At 36.7% G+C, this 25,711-nt stretch overlaps 1 protein-coding gene across 1 annotated transcript; it reads left to right on the forward strand.

The window, feature by feature from the left end:
* Window positions 1–296: 296 nt before the first annotated feature.
* Window positions 297–25,009, forward strand: CCDC39 (coiled-coil domain 39 molecular ruler complex subunit). The gene is made up of 20 exons (XM_083363263.1): window positions 297–595; window positions 3,728–3,847; window positions 5,174–5,320; window positions 6,732–6,890; window positions 8,949–9,041; window positions 9,143–9,271; window positions 9,528–9,719; window positions 10,130–10,233; window positions 11,638–11,770; window positions 14,252–14,446; window positions 15,534–15,698; window positions 16,289–16,426; window positions 16,731–16,939; window positions 19,170–19,293; window positions 19,900–20,059; window positions 21,383–21,489; window positions 22,795–22,935; window positions 23,104–23,283; window positions 24,113–24,186; window positions 24,834–25,009. Exons 1-20 carry the CDS (start codon window positions 464–466, stop codon window positions 24,979–24,981), a joined length of 2,850 nt encoding a protein of 949 aa, XP_083219389.1. The 5' UTR covers window positions 297–463; the 3' UTR covers window positions 24,982–25,009.
* Window positions 25,010–25,711: the final 702 nt, after the last annotated feature.

Raw genomic sequence — 25,711 nt, forward strand, 5'->3', positions numbered from 1 at the left:
TCACCGCCCTGAGTCCTTAGGGAGAAGGGCAGTATACAAATCAAATAAATAAATAAATAAATAAATAAATAAATAAATAAATAAATAAATAAATAAATAATTGTCTTCTTCTGGATTTATTTTTTAAAAAACTCCCTGGCATTTCCTGGTGGTCTCATATCTGAATTCGGTTAACCTACAGCCCTGTCATCCCCAGCTCAGACAAAATCCACCAGGGGCTGCCACTTGCTGAGCCCCGAGCACTACAATTCCCATCAACCTCGGCAACCCCTCAGCTGTGACTGACAGCGGCTGCAACCAGCAAAAGAGGCGGGGAAGGGAGGCGGGAAGCGCGCGAGCGAGCCGGGTAGACCGAAATCCGAAGCTCCGCGCGGCGGTTGCCGAGGCAACGCGTTCTGGCTGTTGCTAAGGCAACCAACGGCGGCCCCCGCAGCCGCGACGGTCAAATTGAGGCAGGAGCGCCATGAGTAACGAAGGCGATGGCGGCAGCGGCCCCATCATCGGTTCTGCCGCTTTGGTGCTGGCCGAACTCGACTGGGACGATGGGTTCGCCATTCCCGTGGCTAACGAAGAAAACAAGGCGCTGGAGGAAGAGGCAAGGCGGGGGAAGGCGGCGGGTGGGGTGGGGAACTCAAGGCACGCTTTATTTGGATGCAGGGTCCGGCAATGGAGGCTGCAGGCCAGGAAGACAAAAAAAACAAAACCTGGTTCCTCTCAAGATGAGTATATTTCCACCCGAGAGCGAGAGCATTCTCTGTCTCTGTGTATCTCCAGGGAAGTTGTGCGGGTCTTAATTTGCCCAAACAAATAATAATAATAATAATAATAATAATAATAATAATAATAATAATAATAATAATAATAATAATAATAATAATAATGTTGGAAGGGACCTTGGAGGTCATCTAGTCCAACCCCCTGTAACCCAGGATAGCCATTGAGATAAGGAAAACCCGCTCCTTTTTGGCCCGGCTTTGGTTTCCCCCTTCTTGTTATCTCCTCTGGAGGGCTCTCCTTCCAACCAGCTCTAATAAAAATTATCATTACGGGACAGAACCGGAGTTGCCTGGCTGATGCATTTAGAATAAATAATAATCTGCATATTGAGAAGAACTTCATACGAAAACTAAGATCAGCTAAAGAGCCAGTAGCTGTGATTTCACATTGTAATAACAACAGCAACAACAACAATAATAACAACTCAATAGGTAGACAGAAATATCAAATCCAGTCAGTACATCTGGCTGTCTGCGCGATGATCAATAATAATAAAAATAAAATTTAAATGTATGTGTTGCCCAGCTCTGATTCTGCCCTATCTCGATAGGACTGATAATGGAAGGCTCCCTCACTTTCCAGTTCACTAATCCAGACTCAATGGCAAACCAGATTTTTCCCTGGTTTAACATCAAAACTACTGGGACTCAGTGTACTGATTCAGAACATGGTCCATTTTGTATAATTCTATGCATCTATGCATATAGGATGTAAACCTGTCTGAGTGTATTTTTTATTTATTTAGCATATGGCGTCTACAGAGGTTATACAATCACTGATAAACAAATTTGATAGATAGATAGATAGATAGATAGATAGATAGATAGATAGATAGATAGATAGATAGATATGTGTTAAATGTTTGTTAAGCATTCAGAATATACTTGCTTAGTCCCAGATACCGGACAAATCTTATTTCCTGTTTCAGCCTAGCCCAAGGCCATCTACAGGTAATAGCCACAGCAGTGGCAGCTCATATTTGTGTAAATTTTTTGGCTTGCTAACAAAGAATAAAGGGATATATATACATATATCTATATATCTATATATCTATATCTATATCTATCTATCTATCTATCTATCTATCTATCTATCTATCTATCTATCTATAGAGAAAGAGAGAGATACATATACATATATGAGATATATAATATAATACAATATATAATGACAATACAATATAACATCTTCATTAACGATTTGGATGAGGGGATAGATGGGGAACTCATCAAATTTGCAGACAACACCAAGCTGGCAGGAATAGCCAATACTCCAGAAGATAGGCTTAAAATACAGGAGGATCTGGACAGACTCAAACACTGGGCGCTATTTAACAAAATGAAATTCAGTGGTGAAAAAAGTAAGGTTCTACAGTTAGGCAGGAAAAATCAAATGCACAGGTATAGTATAGGGGGTACCTTGCTCAATAGTAGTAACTGTGAGAGGGATCTCGGAGTCCTAGTAGACAATCACTTCAATATGAGCCAGCAGTGTGCTGCAGCTGCCGAAAAGCTGCATTAACAGAGGGATAGAATCAAGATCAACTGAAGTACTAATACCACTTTACAAATGCTTTGGTAAGGCCACACCTGGAATACTGCATCCAGTTTTGGTCACCATGATGTAAAAAAGATGTTGAGACTCTAGAAAAGGTACAGAGAAGAGCAACAAAGGTGATTGGGGAACTGAAGGCTAAAACATATAGGGAAGGGTTGCTGGAATTGGTTATGTTTAGTTTAATGAAGAGAAGGGCGAGGGGTGACATGATAGCAGTGTTCCAATATCTCAGGGGCTGCCACAAAGAAGAGGGAGTCAAGCTATTCTCCGAAGCGCCCAAAGGCAGGACAAGAAGCAATGGATGGAAACTAATCAAGGAGAGAAGCAACCTAGAACTAAGGAGAAACTTCCTGACGGTTAATATAATTAACCAGTGGAACAACCTGCCTCCAGAAGCTGTGAATGCTCCAACACTGGAAGTTTTTAAGAAGAGACTGGGCAGCCGTTTGCCTAAAATGGTATAAGGTTTCCTGCCTGAGCAGGGAGTTGGACTAGATGATCTCCAAGGTCCCTTCCAACTTCTTTATTACTATTATTATTATTATTATTATTATTATTATTATTATTATTAAATAAAGATAAAACCATAATAAAATCACCATAATATGAAGCCATAGATTTTTTTTTTAAATCCCATTTATATCCTGCCCTTCTCCGAAGACTCAGGGCGGCTTACAATCTAAAGCACAAATCAATGTGCTTAGCAATAGCCTTCATTCTACATATATGCCTGCTTATTAGGGCTTTCGCCCCCCCCCCAAAGCGGCAACTTTTTCTGGTGTGATTGTGGTGAGATCATTCCAGGTGCCTTTCCTGAGGTCACATTCTTGACCTATCTGGGTATATATCTACTGTATAGGTGTATATAGCCCAATAAAATGGGATAGTGAATACCATGGGGTGTATGTCTAAATAAAATGACTGCTTATGGTACAGATTTAGATTTCTTAGGAGTAAGCTTTTTCAGTGGCAGCCCTTAGGAACTTCAGTCTAACAGAGATACACTTGATGCTGCTAGTTGTCCCACTTACAGGCATTTTACAGGTATTTTCTTCAGATCTTTTAATGATTTAATTCTATTGTGATATTTTTAAAATTTTACTATTAGTTTTACAGTGGTTTATACTGTACATTTTATCTTACATTTTTACACAATATAGGAATATGTTTTTATTAATGTTGTTAAACTCCCATTTGAATTGTTTGAATTTAGTTGAGAATTATGTTTTTAAAGCATAAAGTGTGGGAAAAATATTAAATTTCTTCCAAATAATCTCTGCAGAGGTTTATCTTTGCAAAACAAGAATATTTACACTCCACAATAGTCATGTTGTTGTGTGCTTCCATTTTCTGATATTTGAAAACATTAAATATATTGATTTTTGCTTTACAGTTGCAAAAGTTACAAAAAGAAAAGGAAAATTCACAAAGTCAGTTGTCCGACTATGAAGACCGTATTACAGCAATGTCCTCACACTTGAAAAATGTCAAACAGGAATTTGATTTGACACAAGTAAGTGGCTGTAGACTTTGATCACCTGTACCTGTAAAGCACAATTTTATATGCATTCATTATATTGTAAGCCTAAGATTTTTGCCATAAGTATTATTCATTGATCCAACTTTTCTCTGTCATGGAATTTGGCAACATACATAAAAGTCTGAAGCAATTTCTCACCCAAGTATTGACCAGACATAGATCTTTTAATTTCAGTAAGTTTATTGCATTGCACAACTTAGTGAGCAGTTCTAAGCAGAATTACTACATGATAATTTTAGTACATGCAATATGATTCAAAGCTAGCATGTTAATTTGGTGTATGAAGCTGTAATCCTATGGATAACAATTTGAAATTAGTCACATAGTGATAATGACTTAGCCCTTTTAAAACAAAACTTAGCTTGGAGTTTCACTACCCCAAATCAGTAGGTGTTTACTTTCCCCACTTTACAGTATATAAGGCACTTGTTATGTCTTTATTTTGTATTTATATTTAAATACTGGAAAAATAGTCCCTTAGTTGTATTTATAAAATCTGTAGATTCATTTCTGCTTCGTATTATTTACCAGTAACATTATGAACATTTTATATAATCAGAGGCAAAATAATAGCATATAGTTTTGTATATGTGTAACTAAATTTTAAATATTTATAAGATGATAGCCTATAAACCAAAAAGGAGCTTAATTACATATTGGATTTATTATGTTAGTTCTAGATAGATAACACCTTCATGAATTGGTATGGGAAAGGAATGTTATTATCTGGTAATATGTTTGTTTATTTGTTAAATTTATATGCTGCCCAACTTCCCTATAAGATGACTCTGGGTGACTTACAGATCATAAAAAGAAAAATAGTAAAGCAATTTAAAACTATGCAAATTAAAATTTTTCATTCCTATATACAGATGGAAAGAACACATAAATACCTGTTAATTCATTAAATCCATTAAAACCATTAAAATGTTCGCTTGAGTCATGCTTCTTGGCTGTAAAGTTATATGAATATAATTAATCCTATTGTTCTTCTGTTCTGGGCTACAAAAAACTACAACAATGGATAGAAAATGGCATCTCAATTTTTTGTGTGCCAAGGATTGAAAACTGATCTGAGAGAGTCAGTGCTGATCTCTTCTTATAGAAGATTCATACGTTTATATAAATACCAATTAATGGGCTTATTACAACAACATTCCTTGGGTATTTTTTGTTTTGATTTTTACATTATTTTTCAATTTCTAATACCTAAACAAGAGAATGAAACTTTAAAAGTAGTTTATAGATTATAATTGCTCACTAAACTGGCAAAGTAATTGAATAACCTTGTTTTTAAAGTCTCTTTTCAGAGCCAGGCAGAATGAAATAGAAACTGAGCGACATTTTAAAGCTGTTGCAGAGAGAGAAGTGGGCCGCCTGAAGACTGAGATTCAAAAGCTGGAAAATGATTTGGTTTCGCTAAGAGAGAAGAAAAATAGTCAGGAAGTACGTTTCAAATATTTCATTATGCCTCTGAAAAATATCTTGTCAAAGACTATTTTTTCCAATTCTTATTCTTCAGCTGTGTTGCTGCAAAGAAAACAAATATAACAGTGCATTTATAACTGGTTTTTGGAGCAGTCATCCCAGTGATGCAAATATTTAACAACGTGCTCCTCTGTTTCAACAGAAGATGGAAAACTTATTCATAATTTTCTCTTGGTCTAGCAGTTGATTGGTCTTATTTTAATTATCTGTATGTTATCTGTTGTTTTTTTAATTGGAGATACCAGGAATTGAGTCTGGAACCTAGTGCAAAATATATTTTATATCATGGAGTTATAGACAGTATGTGTGTGTGTGTGCAGCATATACAAATATATTGTGATAAAATGATACACACACACACACACACACACACACATGCAATATATCTATATCTATCTATCTATCTATCTATCTATCTATCTATCTATCTATCTATATCTCTATCTATCTATATCTCTATCTATCTATCTATACACACACACACACACATACATATATGTATGTACACACACATTATATACATATACATATGTATATTGCACCTTATAGGAAAGGAAAATAATTGGATCAAAAAATCTTTAGGCAAAGGCAGGATTCAAATTCTTACCCAGCAGGATGTCTCTTAAGTGGACTACATATCTCTACCTAGTGAAGAATTATGGGGTTTGTAGTCTAAAAAGTTCCAGTCTGGGAAAGCTGGATTTAAGTATTATTTTTTTCTTATTGCTTTCCCAATTCTAAGTTTTTCCTCAGGAAAATTACCTCAGTTATATATGTTTGCCTTAATCTATAGAAATCCTTCTTTGTATCAGTATTTAATCCATTTTATAAGGATAAAATAAGATTGGGAGTTTTAGAAATTTGAGAAAACTTTGGAATATTCCAGATCATGTCAATTGTAGTGTGCAATTTTGGAATAACGTCTGGATCACTACTGGAATGGCAAGTTCAGGATACCCAGAAGAACTAAACAGTGTTTCCAGATAGAAGGTGTTGCATTTTAAGTACTTTGTTTATACTGTTATGTATGCCTTTCATTTTGTTTAACAGAGTTAAATACTGAAAAACAAATTGTTCACACAAACAAAATAAATTGTTCATATTTAATAAACCCAAATTAATTATTTGTATGACATGTAAATGTGGCTGTGTTCAGATTAAGTTAACTAAGTTTTTGAATTACTTGATGACAAATAGAGAACTGTCAGATACACATTTAATTCTGCCATTGTTTAAACTGAAGGTTTTCTTTTACCAGATACCAGACATAACTTTGTTACAGTGCAATAATAATAGGCTTATTGATTTAATAACAATATGAATATTCCCTTCATCTTATATATTTATTTCTTTTCACCATCAATATTAGAATAACGTTTTCAAGATGAGTCAGAAACTGGAAGCCTTAAGATGCCAAATGAACTGGGACCAACAAGCTTTAGAGGCTTGGCTAGAAGAATCTGCTCATAAAGATAATGATGCACTTACAATCCAGAAATATTCACAACAAGATGATGGAAAATTAAGAGTATGTATGTTGTATTACACATAAAGTTATAAAATACCGCATGCTAGTTTTATTTTGATGGAAAATCTCTTATTGTATAGCATCAGGTTGGATAGGAAACTAATATCAAATTAACTAGGACATGGGAGATGTGTGAATGTCTAGAAACTTGTTGCTTTTTATTTTAATGAAAACATTAAGAATTCTGAATTTGAACAGAACATCTGAGGGTTAGATTATTAAAACCTTTACCACTGAACCATTTTGAAAACTTGTTTTTTTTTCAACTGGGAAGAAAATAGCAAATGATGATGATGATGATGATTGCATTTCAAGGAGAAAGATAATTGGAAGGATAGCTGGAATTAGCCAGTGTGGTCTAATAGTTAAGTTGCTGGTCTAAAAAGTGAGTTAACTCAGATTCTAATGTACTTCTCAGTCTTTGGTCACAACCTGAGTCATAGGGCTTTTGTTATTTTGAAATAAGCTCGCCAAGGAATACAATTTGTGTTATCTTTTCCCTTATGGTGTTGGGTCAAATTTAGTCTGCCCATCAGTATTTAATTAAAGTTAAATGTGTAATTAGCTAGCTAGGCCCATAATATCCATTCCAAAATTCCTTTCTTGTAGAGAGCCAGTACGGAACAATTCTTTGTGACTTAATAGAAGCCTCTCTTACATTTTACCTACCTATATATATAGAGAGAGATACAAATATATCATCATCCTGTCATACCCGTCTTCTTGCAATTTTCTTCTTCCCAGTGAATATTAAATGAACTGGGAGATAAAGGGAAGCTGTAAGAGTTCTCCCATGATTATAGATTATTTCTGTTATGGGAACCAAGGAGCTTAGGCAGAATTCCCCTCCCAGTATTAAGGTGATTCAGCCGAGGATCACTATTTTCAGCAGAAAACAATAGCAAAGTGTCTTCCCTTCCCCTCCCCGCCAATAATCTATCTCCAGATCCGTTGTTTCCTACTGCAATTATCAGAAACAACCAACAATTTAGGTTTTACCTTCGAAATATTCAGCTGGGGGTATGGGACTAGATCAGTAGGGAACTTGTATTTAGTTTCTTAATTGTCATCTACTTGTATTAATTGGTAATTGGTGGGAAATACATATCGATAGCTTCAAAAGCCGTAGTTTTTGCAAATGTGTATAGATTATAATGGGATGTGGTGGCTCAGTGGTTTAGGACGCTGAGCTTGTCATTCAGAAGGTTGGCAGTTTGGCGGGTCGAATCCCAAGTGCCGCATAACAGAGTGAGCGCCTGTTACTCATCCCAGCTTCTGCCAACCTAGCAGTTCGAAAGCACATAAAAAACGCAAGTAGAAAAATAGGGACCACTACGGTGGGAAGGTAACAGCATTCCGTGCGCCTCTGGCGTCTAGTCATGCCGGCCACATGACCACGGAGACGTCCTCGGACAAGCGCTGGCTCTTCGGCTTTGAAACAGAGATGAGCACCAGCCCCTAGAGTTGGAAATGACTAGCACGCATGTGCGGGGGAACCTTTACCTTTACCTTTATAGATTATAATAATCTATAATAGATTATTATTATATATGTATAAATTATCTATTACTCTTGCCACAGATAATCCAGACAACATGCAGTGAAACACAATATATTATAACTGTTTACTATACATAATATAAAATGCTGTTATTAAGTATTGATTAAATTGATTGGAATAGTTCATCTCCCCAATAGCTCTCTATTTAAAACAATATATAATAAGGTTCAAATAAGGAACTAAAATAGTCACCATGGCACAGTGCCTGGTTATAGGGTTTCCTGCCTGAGCAGGGGGTTGGACTAGATGACCTCCAAGGTCCCTTCCATCATCATCATCATCATCATCATCATCATCATCATTATTATTATTATTATTATTATTATTATTATTATTATTATTATTATTATTATTATTTTGTTTCCCCCTGGGCTAGTTATCTGTGCTATTTTGTGGTGTGTTTTTTTAAAAAAATATTTGCTATTTCATAAACAGTGCCACTGTTTCTTTTGAGATTACTGTTTAAAAGAATAAACTTGATTATTCTCTATTTTCAGAAATTGAGTCTGCAAATCGAGATGCTGACAGCTCAGTGCAATAATAAACACAGAATCCTTGACAATGAACTTACAGAAACCTTAGCTTCTCAGGTGTGTTCACAAACGCATTTAGAAAATTAATGTTGCTGTAACATTTTAAGGGTTGCTTGTAAGTAAAATATTTTTGCTAACTGAAACCCATTCTCTTTCAGATCGAATTGGACAAAACAGCCGAAGACTTCCGCAGAGTTCACCAAGAACGACAAGACCTTATCCGACAGTGGGAAAACACTATAGAGCAAATGCAAAAAAGAGACCAAGACATAGATAGCTGTGCCTTGGTAAAAAAAAATATATCTTGGATTTTGTTTCTGAATTATGGAATATCATCTGACCTAATGAGCCTTCCTATATGTATATGCATATGTGTATAATTTTTAATAACTTACTATGTTTTTGTTACGTAGTTTATTCTGTATTGCCCATTTTGTGAGATCACCAGAAAACAGACAGTGCTGCTTTCCTAACTTTACTTAGAATGTGGTTATTCGTTTTATTGTATATCCATTCGTTCGTTTGATCATGTTCTGTTGATAGCTTTTAGCTCAGGCAAGAAGAGCAATCCGTGGAAAGGAAAGTGTGCTTAAAGACAAAGTCCAATTTTTGGCGAATGAGAGTGGGAACAACGTAGAGTATGAGAAGAGAATTACCATTGCTGATCGACAAGCTGCCAAACTGAGATTAGAATACCAGACAGAGGAAAATAACAGAGATGCACTCCAAAATGAGGTAATTTAAGCATAAATTGATATGTATATGAATAATGGTCTTTATTATCTTTTAGGTTAGAATCCATATGTAAACATTTTGTTAGTACTGATTCTGATTACAGAGTGGAAGGGGTATCTTTTAGAATAGAAATAAGAATAGAATTTGAATAAAATTAGTGTAAGGATTGTTTGCTTATTTTGCATTCACACAAAAGCTTTGGATGACAATGGTGCTAAAGACGTAGATGCATGGTAAAATTAAAGAAAATGTTTATGTTCCCAAAATATTATTTTTTTCCAGCATCAAATTATTAAACTGCAAAATTGTTAAAATATTTAAAAAATACAATCTATTTCCCAAAAGGGCAAACAGCATTGTTCCTTATGAACAAAAATGTTCCTTATAACTACATTTCTTTAATTGTTTAGTTGGATACACTGAAAGCTACTGTGGATGGGACAGCTTCTGAACTAGAATCAGTGAGAGCCACTGTAACCAACCTTAAGAAAGAAATCCAGGACAAAACTTTAAGGTATGTATTAAATACTTAAAAAAACACCCTGAAATAGACCTTGAACAATGCTGCACTATAACCTAACTATCTGGCTATGTGCTTTAAACTTCTTAAATTTATGAGGTAACCAACAGCCATAGTCACATAACACACTTAATTTGACTATTAAGTTAGTCCATTTTGTCGATAGATAGTATATTTAACCAGGAAATATTTAACAAGCTGAATTTGCACAGCACAGTAAGCTAAATCTAACTATGTTTAGCCTGCTATACTGTATGCATGCACCATTTCATTTTTAACTGGCTTAGTTAAATGTTGGGCGGCTTGTAGATCAGCGGTTAAGATGTTGGCTGGAAATCTGGCAGCCCAGGTTTGAGACCTGAGCACCACCCAGTGGTGTTAGCTCCTTTTTTTAACCCTAGCTCCTGCCAACCTAGCAGTTCAAGAGCATGCAAATGTGAATAGATAAATAGGTACCACGTTGGTGGGAAGATAACGGCACTCTGTGACTTCATACCACGAAATGTCTTCGGGCAGTGCTAGCTCACTGAAACAGGGATGAACACAAACACACACACACACACACTTATAGTTGGCAATGATTAGCGGAGTAAAATCTACAAGGACTCCTTTTTTTTAGTTAAAGTAAATCTATCTCATATTTGAACTAAATAGAAATCTAAGAAATAGATACCTAGCTAGTTAGGATAGCTTCAGATGAGTTTTGATTGGACATTTACCCTATCTCATTTACAGAATTTGACTAGCATTAAACAACATGTTCTGATGTAAATCTCCATGTTTTCCTTCCATTTTCCATTAAGAAGGAAAGCCAGATTTATTACTTTTGTTAATAAAAATTATAATATTAGTAGCCCTTTGTGCAGGGGCAAAACGTCTGATTCAAGATTCAGTGTATATGGATCAACCACACAACAGTAAAATCTCACAGAGAGAAAGGCCTTTTTTAGTTGGATAGATGTAACTTTGCTGATTTTAACTAGATGCTAGCTCTTTTCAGATTACTGGGTTGTTTTTTTATTAGCTACCTTGAATATCCTGGGAATGGAGAGGTGGTAATAAATTGAAAATAATAATATTATCTAATTCTCCCCAGAGTCAGTATTAATATGGCTTGCAGACATAAGCAGATTTCTATCAGATCTCTCTTAATAAAAGCTTTTTTAGTGCATTATATAATGGAATTTTAAACTGGCTTTTAATATACAATGGCTTTTATTTATTTATTTTATTTTATTTATTTGTTTGTTTTTATATACCGCCCTATGTGGCTTTGTCATTAAAAATTATTTTTAAAATGCTCAATGTTTGTCTTGCATCTAATAAGCAAAACTGATTTTTAACAGTTGTATGAATAATTTTTAATTTCTGTAATATATTTTATAAACTCTGCCTTAGGCTAAACTTGATTATGGAGCAGAATGAAACTCTTACAAATAAATTGAAATTTGTGACATACCAAGCATTAAGTGAAGAAGAAAAAGCATGCAAAATGGAGGAACTATTAAAAGACAAAGAAAAAAATTTGAAGGTAAAAACACTTATTTCAAAGAGTCTTGCAATCTGTTTGTTATTTTTTTAAAAAAGTCTGCAAAATACTATTTAAACAATTGTTGATTTGGCCCAAATGGGGAAACCAGAGGCACCATATATCGCAGGCTATGTAGATAGATGAAGCAAATAGGCTTCGCTGTCTGTTATTACTATCACGTGACATGTAGGAAGTTCTAGCAATATTTTTATAGGAATTGGTTGTACAACAAAATTCTCAATGATTACTGTTTTACTTTTTCAGATGTGCCAAATCATAACATTGTAATAACATGACAAGACCTGTACTCTAATTGTGTTTTTTGTCTGAGAATTATGTACTTGGTTCACACATAATGTTAGATCATAATTTGTTTCTATCATGATTTGTTGAAAAGATCATAAAGGTCCGATTAACAAAATATACCGAGGCAAAATCCTTGCTTTATAAACCATACTGGCTGGATTCACACATTACTCCACAGTAAAAAGAAGAAACTGCATTGTGGATTAGCAAGATGCTCAAAACTATTTAGGTTATTAAATCTTAAATGTCATTGTAATTGAATGTACTTTAAGCCCTGACCCGCAGACATGTAAAATTGATTTAATGTGCATTAGCTATCTACAGGTAGTCTTCAACTTACAATAGTTCGTTTAGTGACTATTTGAAATTACAACTTATGACCGTTTCCCACACTTAATGACCATTGTAACATTCCCATGATCATGTGATCAAAATTCAGACAGTGGGCAACTGGTTCATATTTATAACAATTACAGTATCCTGGGGTCATGTGATCACTTTTAGCGACCTTCTGACAAGCAAAGTCAAAGGAGAAGCCAGATTCACTTAACAACCCTGTTACTAAATTAATAACTAAAGTGATTCACTTAACAAATGTCGCAAGAAAAGTCATAAAATGGGGCAAAATTCACTTAACAAAAGTTTCACTGAGCTCATTTGTGGTCGTAAGTCAAGGACTACCTGTATAGATCCTTAATTTTTAAAAATGAAATTCCTAAAATCATTTATATGGTGCAGGTTAATTCAGCATACTGTAGAAAATATATATATATATATTTATATATTCAAAAGACTTGACAAATTTATATATGAAGCGGAACTAAAGAGCCTCTTGTTGCGAGTGAAGAAGGAGAGTGCAAAACTTGGGTTGAAACTAAACATTAAGAAAACCAAGATCATGGCATCTGGCCCTCTCAATTCCTGGCAAATAGATGGGGAAGAAATGGAGGTAGTGACAGATTTTATTTTCCTGGGCTCCAAGATCACTGCAGAAGGGGACTGTAGCCAAGAAATTAAAAGACGCTTGCTCCTTGGGAGGAAAGCCATGGCAAATCTAGACAGCACACTAAAAAGCAGAGACATCACCCTGTCGACAAAAGTACGTATAGTCAAGGCTATGGTCTTCCCAGTTGCAATGTATGGCAGTGAAAGCTGGACCATAAGAAAGGCTGAGCGCCAAAGAATTGAAGCCTTTGAACTATGGTGCTGGAGAAGACTCCTGCGAGTCCCTTGGACTGCAAGGCGATCAAACCGGTCAGTCCTAGAGGAGATCAACCCTGACTGCTCTTTAGAAGGCCAGATCCTGAAGCTAAAACTCAAATACTTTGGCCACCTAATGAGAAGGAAGGACTCACTGGAGAAGAGCCTAATGCTGGGAAAGATTGAGGGCAATAGAAGAAGGGGACGACAGAGAATGAGGTGGCTGGATGGAGTCACTGAAGCAATAGGCGTGAGCTTAAATGGACTCCAGAAGATGGTAGAGGACAGGAAGGCCTGGAGGAACATTGTCCATAGGGTCGCGATGGGTCGGTTGCGATGGGTCGGACACGACTTCGCAACTAACAACAACAACATATATATAATTTCAAGTAATGTATTCAGATCTCTGGGTATGGGTGATTGATAACCCAAGATAATGCAATGTAACAATTCCAGTTTAACATGGATGAATCATTCTTGTTTCTACAGTGTTTTAGCTGGAATATAGCTTTTCATCAGAATTAATTCCACTTGTGATTTGACATCCATTAATATAATATGAAAAAATACAGCTTGAAGATTATAAAGATATGGATAAATATGTGTCTTTTCTTAAGACATACGTGGTTTGCAAATTAGGTAGTCTTTATGTTTGGCCTGCATTGTTGCCCATCAAGAAAATAGGCAGCCAGAACGTAGGAAGAGTTAGGCTAAAGGGATATTGCTCATCTGAAATAGAAGGGAAAAGAAAATATCAATGAAAGAGGATCAGGGATAATAGAGCCGAACATGGTTGGCTGGCTCAGGAATTCTGGGAGTTGAAGTCCATGAGTCATAAAAGAGCCACGGTTGCCTACCCCTGGCTTAAGCAAAACTTGGTTCGATTGACATCTGACTTAATTTTTACAACTTCAGATTTAGGAAAAAATGTATAAAATATTTATAAACATTAACATATTATAATTATAATGTCAGGAGAAAGAGGCACAAGCATTACAACTGAGAGACGCACATTTCAAGAAAACAAAGGAGTTGAAAACACTTCAGGAAAATGAAAAGGGTATCACATCTTTAATCGAAGGACATTGTGGTCAGAAAAAAAATCTTCGGAACCGATTACAGCGGCTGGATATACAAGCACTTAACCAGCAAGAACTCATGTATAATCAGGTAAGGCTTGTTTGTATGCATATCTGCAGATATATGAACTTCATTTAATCTTATAGCAAGATGGCAGTGTCACAAAAAAAATAGGCACGAGTGGAAAAAAAAACCCTAACAGAGCTTTAAAATCTGCTGTGTGCCATGATGGTTGATTTTAATGTCTTGTCTTCTTTAATGTTTTATGATGTAAGCCATCCAGTTGTTGGATACGAGATGAGTGGTAAATAAATTTTGTAACATGAATGAATGAATGAATGAATGAATGAATGAATGAATGAAATAAATGGAATTCCACTTAATTTCAAATCAGTGTTATAAACTGGGTTGTGCAGTCGAGAAACCAGGTTTTTGTAATCACTTCTCTTGCAGAGAAGTTACACATATAATTCTCTTAACAAATAATAAGAATTGGATATGTTCATCTCTTCTGTTCTTTCAAAAATTTACCTTGACAGTTATTTCTGAAGGAATGTATCCAAATCTTGCTATTATTTTATGTATAAATTATGTGCACCACTTTGAAATCACTGGTGGTCCTCGGATTATGACTACTCATTTAGCAACTGTTCAAACTTGTCACAGCACTAAATAAGCAGAACTTAACGACAGTCCTAGGATTTTTTGCTGCTTCAACATGTCTGCGGTCACATGATGGCAATTTCCAAAATTTCCTGCCTGTCAACGTTACCACGTTGCTTAGATTGCCAATTCCAGCAGTCCCAGTTGCCATGGTTAAATGAGGATTGTGCAGGTCATAAAATGAGACTTCATGTGACTGCAACTTCTGACCGGCCTGCAGGAAATTGGAAGTTGTAGTCACATGAGATCCTCATTTAATAACCTTCATAATCCTTGCTTAATGATGGCAACTGAGGCTGACAGAATTGCCATGCTTACAATTGACATAGTAACGTGATGTCATCGCTTAGCAACGGCGATTCCACTCTCAATTGGCATCATAACCCGAGGATTACTTACGCAGCTAGAAGCCTTTCTATTTAGGAGTACTTTATTATATTTTAGCAAGTTAATCATCAGGGATTTTTCTACCCTTTCTGCTAATTTTTTTTTCTTGCTTGAAATATTTGAATAGGATTTTTACATACAGCAAGTGGAGAGACGGCTGTCACGTTTGAAGGGGGAACTTAACACAGATGAGAAGCAAATTTTAGAAGCCAAACTTGCTGACCTAATAAAGATAATGGATGAAAAGAAACAGGCATTCAGTACTTTACAATCACAGGAAAAGAAACTTCAGGTAATGTGATTTTTTTCCCCATGAGAAGATGCTTTGTGGCATTATAGTAATATTTAAAGAATCGTTCATCATCTACATTAATCCTGTTTTCCCTGAAAATGCCACAAATGGAAAGGAAAGGAAAGGAAAGGAAAGGAAAGGAAAGGAAAGGAAAGGAAAGGAAAGGAAAGGAAATGGCAGAGAGGAAGGAACAGGAAGGAAGGAAGGAAGGAAAAGGAGGGGAGGAGAACAAGGAAGGAACAGAAGAAGGAGGAGAGAGGGAAGGTAGAAAGGAACAGGGTTGAAGGAAGGAAGGGAAGAATGTGAAAAGGAAAGAAAGGGAGGGAGGGAGAAAAGGAAGGAATAGGAGGAAGGAAAGAGAAGAGGGAGATGGGAGGGAAGGAAGAAAGGAAGGTTTCCAATACTTCAATATTAGTTAAAAAATTATCTCTTAAAATGATGACACAATGGGTCACAGGTTGTCTAATATAACCCAGCACAAAAAACAGTAAGATGAGATATTGGAAACCATGCCTCCTAACATGGATGACTTTTGTTTAATGCATTCCTGGTTTAAACTAAAAGGAGATTTTGTATTTGTTTCTTTCCAGAGTGAAATCCATTTTAGCAAGTTGGCCATAGATAAAACTGGAGAAGAAATGCTTGGTTTGAATACTAGACTGGATGAAATAAACCTTTTCACAGATAAATCAGACAAGTTATTAAAAAAAGCCAGAGCAGAAAAGCAGGTGTGGTTATTTTTCAAATGCTAAGTATGTGTTTTGAAAAAGTGCTTAATATATAACAACTTTGCTGTCTGAAATGAATGTTTTGGCTTGGGCTGTCAGACAAATTTGTATATTTTTATGTCACACTTGTGGGCATTTATCTTCTTCAATGGTTTTAAAATGTTATATTTTTATAAGCCTGGGCATCTTAAGGGGAGTCGGGTGGAGTGAATGGAAACATCTGGGTTATGATATCATCACACAAAGGCTGTGACTTGCATCTGACCTCTTAATGCAAATATTCTTTCTGTCCTATCAATGGAAGGATCTGATGATTGAAGACAACCTCCTAAAACTGGAACTGAAACGTGTAAGAGACTTGCTGTACAATAAGGCAGAGACAGTTCTCTGCCTCGAGAAACGGAAGCAGCAGTTAAAAACAGCAATGGAGGAGAGAACTGCTGATATCAAAGTTCATCAGGAAATGATTGAGACTCAGACACGACTCATTGAGCAAGAGCGTCAGACTCTAAGGTAATCACTCCGCGAAGCTGAGAGCAGAATCTGCTTTCAAGAGAGTATCTACTTTTCAGAGATTCTGTAAGAATTGCCCAGGTCATGTATTCTGTTTTTGAGCATCTCCTAACAACTAGCATTTCAACAGCCTCTTAAACTGCATGGAGGAACAACTTGTCCATTTCTTAGTGGTTAGAAAATGCTCCGCCTATTTTCCTCCGCATCAATATTTTAGTGAATTCAAGTATTCATAATTCAGAACAGCCAACGGTACCCTTTATTTTCTTAAAACGCTTTCCTTGAAGAAGCTGTAAAGCCTCTCATTTAATTTGTTGTATCACCTAAGCTGTAGTTTCTTGCTGTGATTTAGTGAACAAGCCATAGAAGTTTGATTAATATAACATGCTAAGTCCAAAGCATAGGGGTTGGGTAAAAGACAAAGCTAAATGGAACACTTTTTAGCTTACTGTGAATTGTTGAACTTGGCTACTACTGCCAGCAAACTCGTCGTTGAGAGGGATCTTAACCTGGCATTTGCTTGCTCTTCATCTGCAAACTTTTCTGAAATTGCATTTATTCATCTTTTCGTAAAGCATTCTTGCTGTCCTTCAGATTTCCTTTACGTTACATTAAAATGCAGGGGTACAGGTAGCCCTCGACTTAATGATCACAACTGAGCCCCAAATTTATGTTGCCAAGTGAGAAATTTGTTAAGTGAGCTTTGTCCCATTTTACGATTTTTCTTGCCACAGTTGGTAAGTGAATCACTAAGTTAGTAGCAGGGTTGTTAAGTGAATCTGGCTTCCCCATTGACTTTGCTTGTCAGGTCGCAAAGGGTGATCACATGACCCCAGGACACTGCAACCGTCGTAAATATGAGCCAGTTGTCAAGCGTCTTGAGTGTAAATCATGGGGATGCGGCAACGCTCATATGTGTGTGAAAAATGGTCACAGGTCACATTTTTCAGTGCCATTGTAACTTCGAATGGACACCAAACCAACTCTTGTCAGTCGAGGGCTGCCTGTGTGGCAGAAGCAAATGCTTACTCTCGAAATTCTCTCCTGCAGAATTCTCATATCGGGAACTTAAATGTATAACAGAAAAGAATCTAAAGCACTTGACAGTAAATTACCAGTCACACGTTAGGGACTAGAAAGCCCTGTTTTCCCCCCCAACTTTAAATAACAAGAAACAAGGCTGTGTGTGCAGCGGGTGGTTAAACCCAACTGGGAAATGAACACTCAGCCGGCTGATCTGGCAGTCGTTTCCCCACCCTCCTTTTCCATCCACAACCCACGCAATAGGAAATTAGAGTGTTTTACTATGACTGGAGCTTACTCTTTCGCCAAAGAGGCAGACTCTTGTGTTTTTCCGTTGATAATTACATTACTAATTGGTACTTGCATATAATTTGATTTGAGGTTGTTTCCTGCTGTTGCTCATTCTCTTCTAGCAGTGGCAATATTAAGATATAATCAGCAGGGGGCAGCTTTTGCAGCTGTAGGACTGAAATGCCAATCTTTAAATATTTGGGTAAGATTCACTAGATAGTTACTCCCTGTGATGCAGGGATCTGCAATGTAATACCATTTTTTTCTTTCTTTCTTGAAAAAGTAGGGAGAATTGGGAGCGCACTTTAATTATTGCTCCATCGCTCACTCTGCTTAGAGTTCATCCTCTGTCTTATGGGGAAGCAAAAACTACCTCCCAGTTGCTTTTTTATAAAGTTTGGGACTCACAGTTTTGTGAAAAGGCAGTGTGTCTTGTGTCTTGTCCCTCAGTGTTATACGTTGGTCCTGTTGGAACTATCAAATAATATTTAGATGATTTCCTCTAATAACATTCATGATTAAAGAATGCGTTCCCCAGTTGCCCTCCTCTAATTTGTTTTACAGGCTTCCATGTTTTAGCCAGAGTTTAAGGACACAGGATCAAATAAAAAGAGGGCTCACTATGAAGATTTAAAAAGACTCGATTGAAAAGAATGTAGTTATAATAATAATAAACTTGGAAGGGACCTTGGAGGTCATCTAGTCCAAACCCCTGCTTCACTGCCAACCATGTTCTGTCTCTCTTTTACAAAAATGAAAGGGTGACAGACAGACCTAGTTTTTTATGGGAAACCATCTCATGTTTGAAATGTGTCGTCTCAGTTGATGCAGTTTGTAAGTTCATAAATAAAAGTAAAGCACTTTTTTTTCCTGTCAAACATCTGTTGGCTTATTTTTCAATTTCTCCCTCAATTAGTTCAGAATTTCACGAGCGACTGAGTAAAATTGAGAAACTGAAAAGCAGATATGAAATAATTACCATTGTCATGATGCCTCCAGAAGGAGAAGAAGAGAAAACTCAGGCTTATTATGTTATAAAGGTAACTTTTTACTTAGATTCAATCTGGTATCTTGAAAACTCTGTTGTTGTTTTAAAAATTATTGATATGCTGACTATAATCATGAAATAAAGAGATGCTACTTAAGAGAAAGACTGACATATGGAGATAAAATTGAAGTGAAGAATTATTTTTCTGACAACAAAGGTGAGGAGGAGGAGGAAGTCCATACTTTATCCCAGTTGTAAAATATGATTGTAAAAGCTTGACCGTCAAGAAAGCTGAACAAAGAGAAATAATGCTGTTAAAAGAGAAATTAAATCTTTGAATTGTGGTGCTAGAGCAAATAGTCGAGAATATCTTGGACAGCATGAAGAATAAATCAGTATTAAATGAAAGTAAGACACTAGACACGGTAGAAAGAATGACAATCAAACTAAAACTTAAATATTTTGGATACGTAACGTGAAGGCAAGAGTCATTGGACAAGTCCCTGAGGCTTGGAAAAATGAAGGCAGTTGAACAAGAGGCCAGCAGAGGATAAGGAGATTAGACGCTGTCACTGAAGTTGTTACTAAGCACAGAACTTAAGCATTTACTCAGAGAGTAACTTCAGCTTTTCTTTTTAACATAAATGTTTATTTCAAGGCTGCCCAGGAGAAGGAAGACCTTCAGCGTGAAGGAGATTCCTTGGATGCAATGATCCAAAAAGCTGAGAAAGAATGTATAGCCCTAGAAAATACTCTGCACGTACTTGATAACTGTAACAGCAACTACAGGAACTCATTCAAGCAAGTTGTAGAGAAAAGTGAGTACATTACGGCTTTATGTGCAAGGCAGAAATGTGAGGCATAAGAGCAAAGAAAGGATGAGAAGGAGCTATATTGGGTATGGTCCATGCAAATGTAAATAGAATGCCTTTGTACTAAACCCGTGGGGATTAGAAAAGATCTAGCTATGACAGTACCGTTGTCATACAATGCCAGTTTTGGTGGAGAAGATATCCAGGGGCATTCTGGGAATCTTGACTTGCTGCATAGCTTTGGGCAAGTCATTAGTAAAAGTATAGCTTATCTCCTAGAGCTCTTGTATGGATATGCCTGGAGTAGATGGAATAGGAATAGGATATAAATTGGATAAAGATACATACTATACTTACATACGTGTGTGTGTGTGTGTGTGTGTGTGTGTGTGTGTGTGTGTGTGTGTGTGTAAAATACCTGTGACTACAAATGAATTTTTTGGTGTAGAAATTGTGTTTCACTTTCCAGTTGCATTCATAATTTTCAGGACTGAGTAATACTATTTAACTGCCTGATTGGGCAACCATCTCCTCCCCCCCCCCTTTTTTTCCTTTTCTTTTCTCCTAACTGCAACTTGTATTAGGATGAAATCATATATATATATATATATTATCAAGTATTACCAAAATAAAATAAAAATATTGTCAGCCAAAGGACAGTAAATTCTGCACTTAGAACGAGACAGAAAGTATTTAATTGAAAGATTATTTAAAAACAAAAAATCTTCCCTATTCATTGAGCCCCGATGTTACAGTTACTACTTCAGAATAATGTAGGTCTCGAAAGCTATTTTCGATAAGCTTTTGCTCCCTCTGCTGGCTCTATTATTTATGATTATGCATCGTTATAATTAATATATGATTTCTTAAAATAATGTGAGGCAGCATAAAAAAGAAAATGCTTTTTTTTTTAAAAAATGAAAGTTTTATCTAAACGATCTTGAGCTAACTAAATGATAATTAAGTAGTGGCTAAAACGTCTTCAAAAGCCCATCGACATTTAATTCATTGGATTACATGTCATCTAGATTTGTATAATGCCGCTTGGGAGGGGGGCGAAAGCCCTAATAAAGCAGGCATATACATAGAATGAAGGCTACTGCTAATCACATTGATTTGTGCTTCTTAGATTGCAAGCCGCCCTGAGTCTTCGGAGAAGGGCGGGATATAAATGGGTTTAAAATAAAATAAAATAAAATAATAATGTATTCCATATTGGAAGAGCTATTGCAGGCTAGCTATATCCATTTCATTATGTTAGAAAGGAGACCTAAGTAGCTTCCCTCAGTGGAACATATAATGGCTTCAATATCCAGTAATACTTCATAGGTGAAGAGCATAAAGAGAAAACGAAACTGGAGGAAGAGAAGAGAGCTGCTGATGAAAAACATCGATATAAGCGAAGGCAGATCAAGGAGCTTCAAGAGGATATTCAGGTAGAGGCGACTGGAAGTAATTTTCTTCAGATCCTGATGCATTTTTCCTTAGAACACTCTATTCGTGTCTGCCTATATCAGGCGTGTCAAACTGCCGGCCCGCATCACGACGAAACCGCGCCCTCCCCATTGCCGGCAATGGGGAAAAAGTCGCGATACGTCACGCGACGTCGCGAGTTTGACATGCCTGGCCTACATTCTCCCCCCCCCTTTGTGTATTATGACTTCACACAAACATGAAACTGCTGGGCTTGTGTCACAAAAGGGCTGCTTTTCAACATTTTGAGGAAAAGCGTGAATCCTACAGACGGCTTTGGACCTGAGTCATGCCCAGTGCATTTAGATCCAAAATCAGTGTGCAGGTTGGATATTTCTGATGGGCTTTTAGGAGTAGTAATTGCAGGAATAGGTTATGGAAATATGAGAGTAAACTGCAGTCTCAAAAGTGTAAAGATGGTATCTTTTTCTCACACCAGAAGTGCCTAAAATATTGTTACTGTAAAGTGGATTTTATATTTTACATTATTTTACTCCTAAATAGATATAGGTAGTTCTCAATTTTACAACCACAGTCCAGCCCAAAATTTCTGTGGCTAAGTGAGATGTTTGTTAAGTGAATTTTGCCTCATTTTACCATCTTTATTGCTACAGTCGTTAAGTGAATCAGTATAGTTTTTAAGTTAGTAATATGGTTGTGAAGTGAATCTGGCTTCTCCACTGACTTTGCTTGTCTGAAGGTCACAAAAGGGGATCACTTGACCCTGGGATACAGCAATGGTCATAAATATATGCCAGTTGCCAAGCGTCTGAATTTTGATCATGTGACCATGGGGATGCTGCAATGGTTGTAACTGAAAAATTGTCATAAGTCGCTTCAGTGCTGCTGTCATTTCGAACACCCATAAATGAACTGTTGTAAGTCGAGGACTACCTGTATTGACATAGTCCATAAAAAGGAACTTTTCAGAGTTGATACATGAAGAAAGCAATTTTTTTTAGTTTCAGCTAAAAAATAAAAATAGGTTGTTTTTATTATTTGTGTCTGAGTCTGAGTCCTCCGGGAGAAGGGCAGTATATAAATAAAATCATCATCATCATTATTATTATTATTATTATTATTATTATTATTATTATTATTATTATTATTATTATTATTATTATGTCTTCTAGAAAGAGGAGGTAATGCATATTCAAGCTATAGTGTTTATTTGTTCATATTTGTTTTGTTATAATGATTGCTAGTTGGATAGTTTCAAATAAATTTCTAAAGAGACTTTACATATACCGGTACATTTGTTTTTCTAGGCTATGCAAAACAATCTTGATACTCTTGTGAAAAAAGAGGCCCTCCTCCAGGAAAAAATTAAAGATAAACATGCACATGCTTTGAAATTAACCAGAGAAGTAGATGATCAGAAGCCCAGACTAGAAAGAGTCTCAAAACAGGTTAGTTTAAACTACTATGATATATTCAATTTAATTTAGAACTTGGTAAAATCATAGTTGGGGTAAACACGATTGGTTGTAGCTAAGATAACACATTTTAACATAAAAGAACTGGTATTTTAGCATCTAGTATTCTGCTTTAAATCTTTTGCTGCATGTCTAAAAAAGGTTGCTCGATTATCCCGAGAAATCCGAACACTACAGGACACTCGGTCACAAACACGAGAGGAAAAAGACATTGAACTTCGTGCACTGAAGGACTTCAGCAAACACGTAGATAAAATGCTGATTGATACTTCAGAAGCACATCCAGAATTACATAACATCTTCCTAAAATACTTTGGACAGGTAACACTTCAGCTGTTTTAATAATTTAATAATTTAATGCAAAAATGCATATGCTTGCCCCTTAGTAACAATGTGTGAATGTCACACTAGATCAGGGGTAGGCAACCTTGGCTCTTTTATGACTCGTGGACTTCAACTCCCAGAGTCATAAAAGAGGCAAGATTGCCTACCCCTGCACTAGATCATTTTTAATAAGTGTCTTTAATGTGTTCATCACAATATCAATAGCACTTAGACTTATGTACCACTCCATATTGCTCTCTAAATGGTTCACAGAGTCAGCATATTGCCCCCAACAGTATTTCCCCCGGGTCTTCATTTTACCGACTTTGGAAGGAGGGAAGGCTGAGTCAACCATGAGCTGGTCAGAATTGAATTTCTGGCAGCGAGCAGTGAGTTAGCCTGCAATACTGTATTCTAAACACTGCGCCACCATGGTTCCTCATGCTGACTAGAAAATCTGGATTTTGTAACCTCAACATATTTATATAGGAAATCAGACTGGGGAAAGCTGATTTATCAGATCACAGATTCTGTTTTACAATGATTGCAGCTTGCTGTATCGTCAATATCTGATATGCCCCTAATTCTGATTGGTGATCAATCAACTTGAAACCATAGGTAATTCATTTTAATTTAGCATAGTAAAGGTGAGGCAAAATTTACTATAGTAGAATCATTAAAAATGAAGGTAGAGGAGAAAGTTGAATAGCTCAGTACTTTGCTAAGCTATGCAGCCATTTTAATTAGCACCATAAAATAAAGGCAGTGTTTTTATTCCTATAGATTTATAGCAGACTTCATCCCACCTCTGTTTATTTGTTTGTAGGCTTCATTGCATCTGCCTTCGGCTTCCACTTCTCGCCTCAGTGTTCGAACTGTTCATGGCTCATCTTCCGGCGCGTGAGTCAAATAATGTAGCTACGAATGTGCTTAGAGATGTGTGTTATTGTGTGTGTTAAGTCTATCCTCATAGACTCTGATGTTCAGAAATATTCCCTTACATTTTGTAAAGGCTTGTACAGTTTGGACCAAAAGTGGGTTTCATTGGCAACTGAAGAAATTTAAAATAACTTACCATTAATATGATTACTTAATAAGGCATCTTTATGGTGATAAGAAAAAGGACGCGGTGGCTCAGTGGGTTAGGACACTGAGCTTGTCGATCAGAAGGTCGGCAGTTTGGCGGGTCGAATCCTGAGTGCCGCGTAACAGAGTGAGCGCCTGTTAATCGTCCCAGCTTCTGCCAACCTAGCAGTTCGAAAGCACGTAAAAATGCAAGTAGAAAAATAGGAACCGCTACGGTGGGAAGGTAACAGTGTTCCGTGCGCCTTTGGCGTCTAGTCATGCCCGGCCACATGACCACATGTCCTCGGACAAGCGCTGGTTCTTCGGCTTTGAAACGGAGATGAGCACCGGCCCCTAGAGTTGGAAACGACTAGCACGCATGTGCGGGGGAACCTTTACCTTTTATGGTGATAAGAACATTTTATTTTGTATTCCACTTGCATGTTTTTGGAGTAATGTAATATAATCGCTTGTTTTTCTAGGTCCGTTAAGAGCTCACATTCCAGTCAACCACATGTCAAAGTTGTATCTCTGAGTTTGGACTCCAGTCCTGAACCTTCAGGCCCATCTTCTCGTCCTTCTAGCCAGGGTAGCGCCAGCACATCTTCTCGTAGCAAAAGCCCATATTAGGGTTTTGGGTTTTTTTTACTGTTGCAAAGTTTTCAAGAATTCAGAAAGTCATCTGCTAAGCTACAGCATACGTTTGACTACACAACTACAATTAATTTATGTGATAGTGAATGAATTACTTTCATTTGGAATACATGTTTTAGGATGAACTCAAGTTTTATTTTTATAGCAAAAAAGCCCTTAACAATAAAAACAATCTTTGTAGAATGTCACAACTTCATCACTCCTCCAGTTTCTTTATCATGTTTAGAAATGTGTATTTAACATTCCTTCAATCCTCCCACTTGAATCTGAACCAGAGCACCCCTACGTTTCAGGTGTTGCTGAATTACAACTCCCATAATTCCCAACCAACGTGTCTAAGATAACAGCTGCTAGGATTTCTCCTGGACTATCTAAAGGGCCACTAGTCTCTTTCAGTGTTATCCAAGAGCCAATAAGCACTGGCTGTGTGCATTTTATCTTACGAAGGGAAGGAATAAGAAAATGCACTCTCTAGGTATCTTCACAAAACATGCTCAACCAGATGATAGAATTAATCTGTATTTGGCTTCACACATTATGCAAAACCTAAATAAATCAAAGCTCAAACAAGCTTTCTGTGAATACAGCCACTAGCTCATAAAAGTCCCTTAGTCTTGAGGGCCTGTGGACACATTCTGCATATTTATCAATACCATGGTTCCCCCAAAATATTGACCATTGGCCACTGAAGAACTGTTAACACCTT

The sequence above is a fragment of the Vipera ursinii genome, assembly GCF_947247035.1.
Source record: "Vipera ursinii genome assembly, chromosome: 5".
NCBI classification, from domain to species: Eukaryota; Metazoa; Chordata; class Lepidosauria; order Squamata; family Viperidae; genus Vipera; species Vipera ursinii.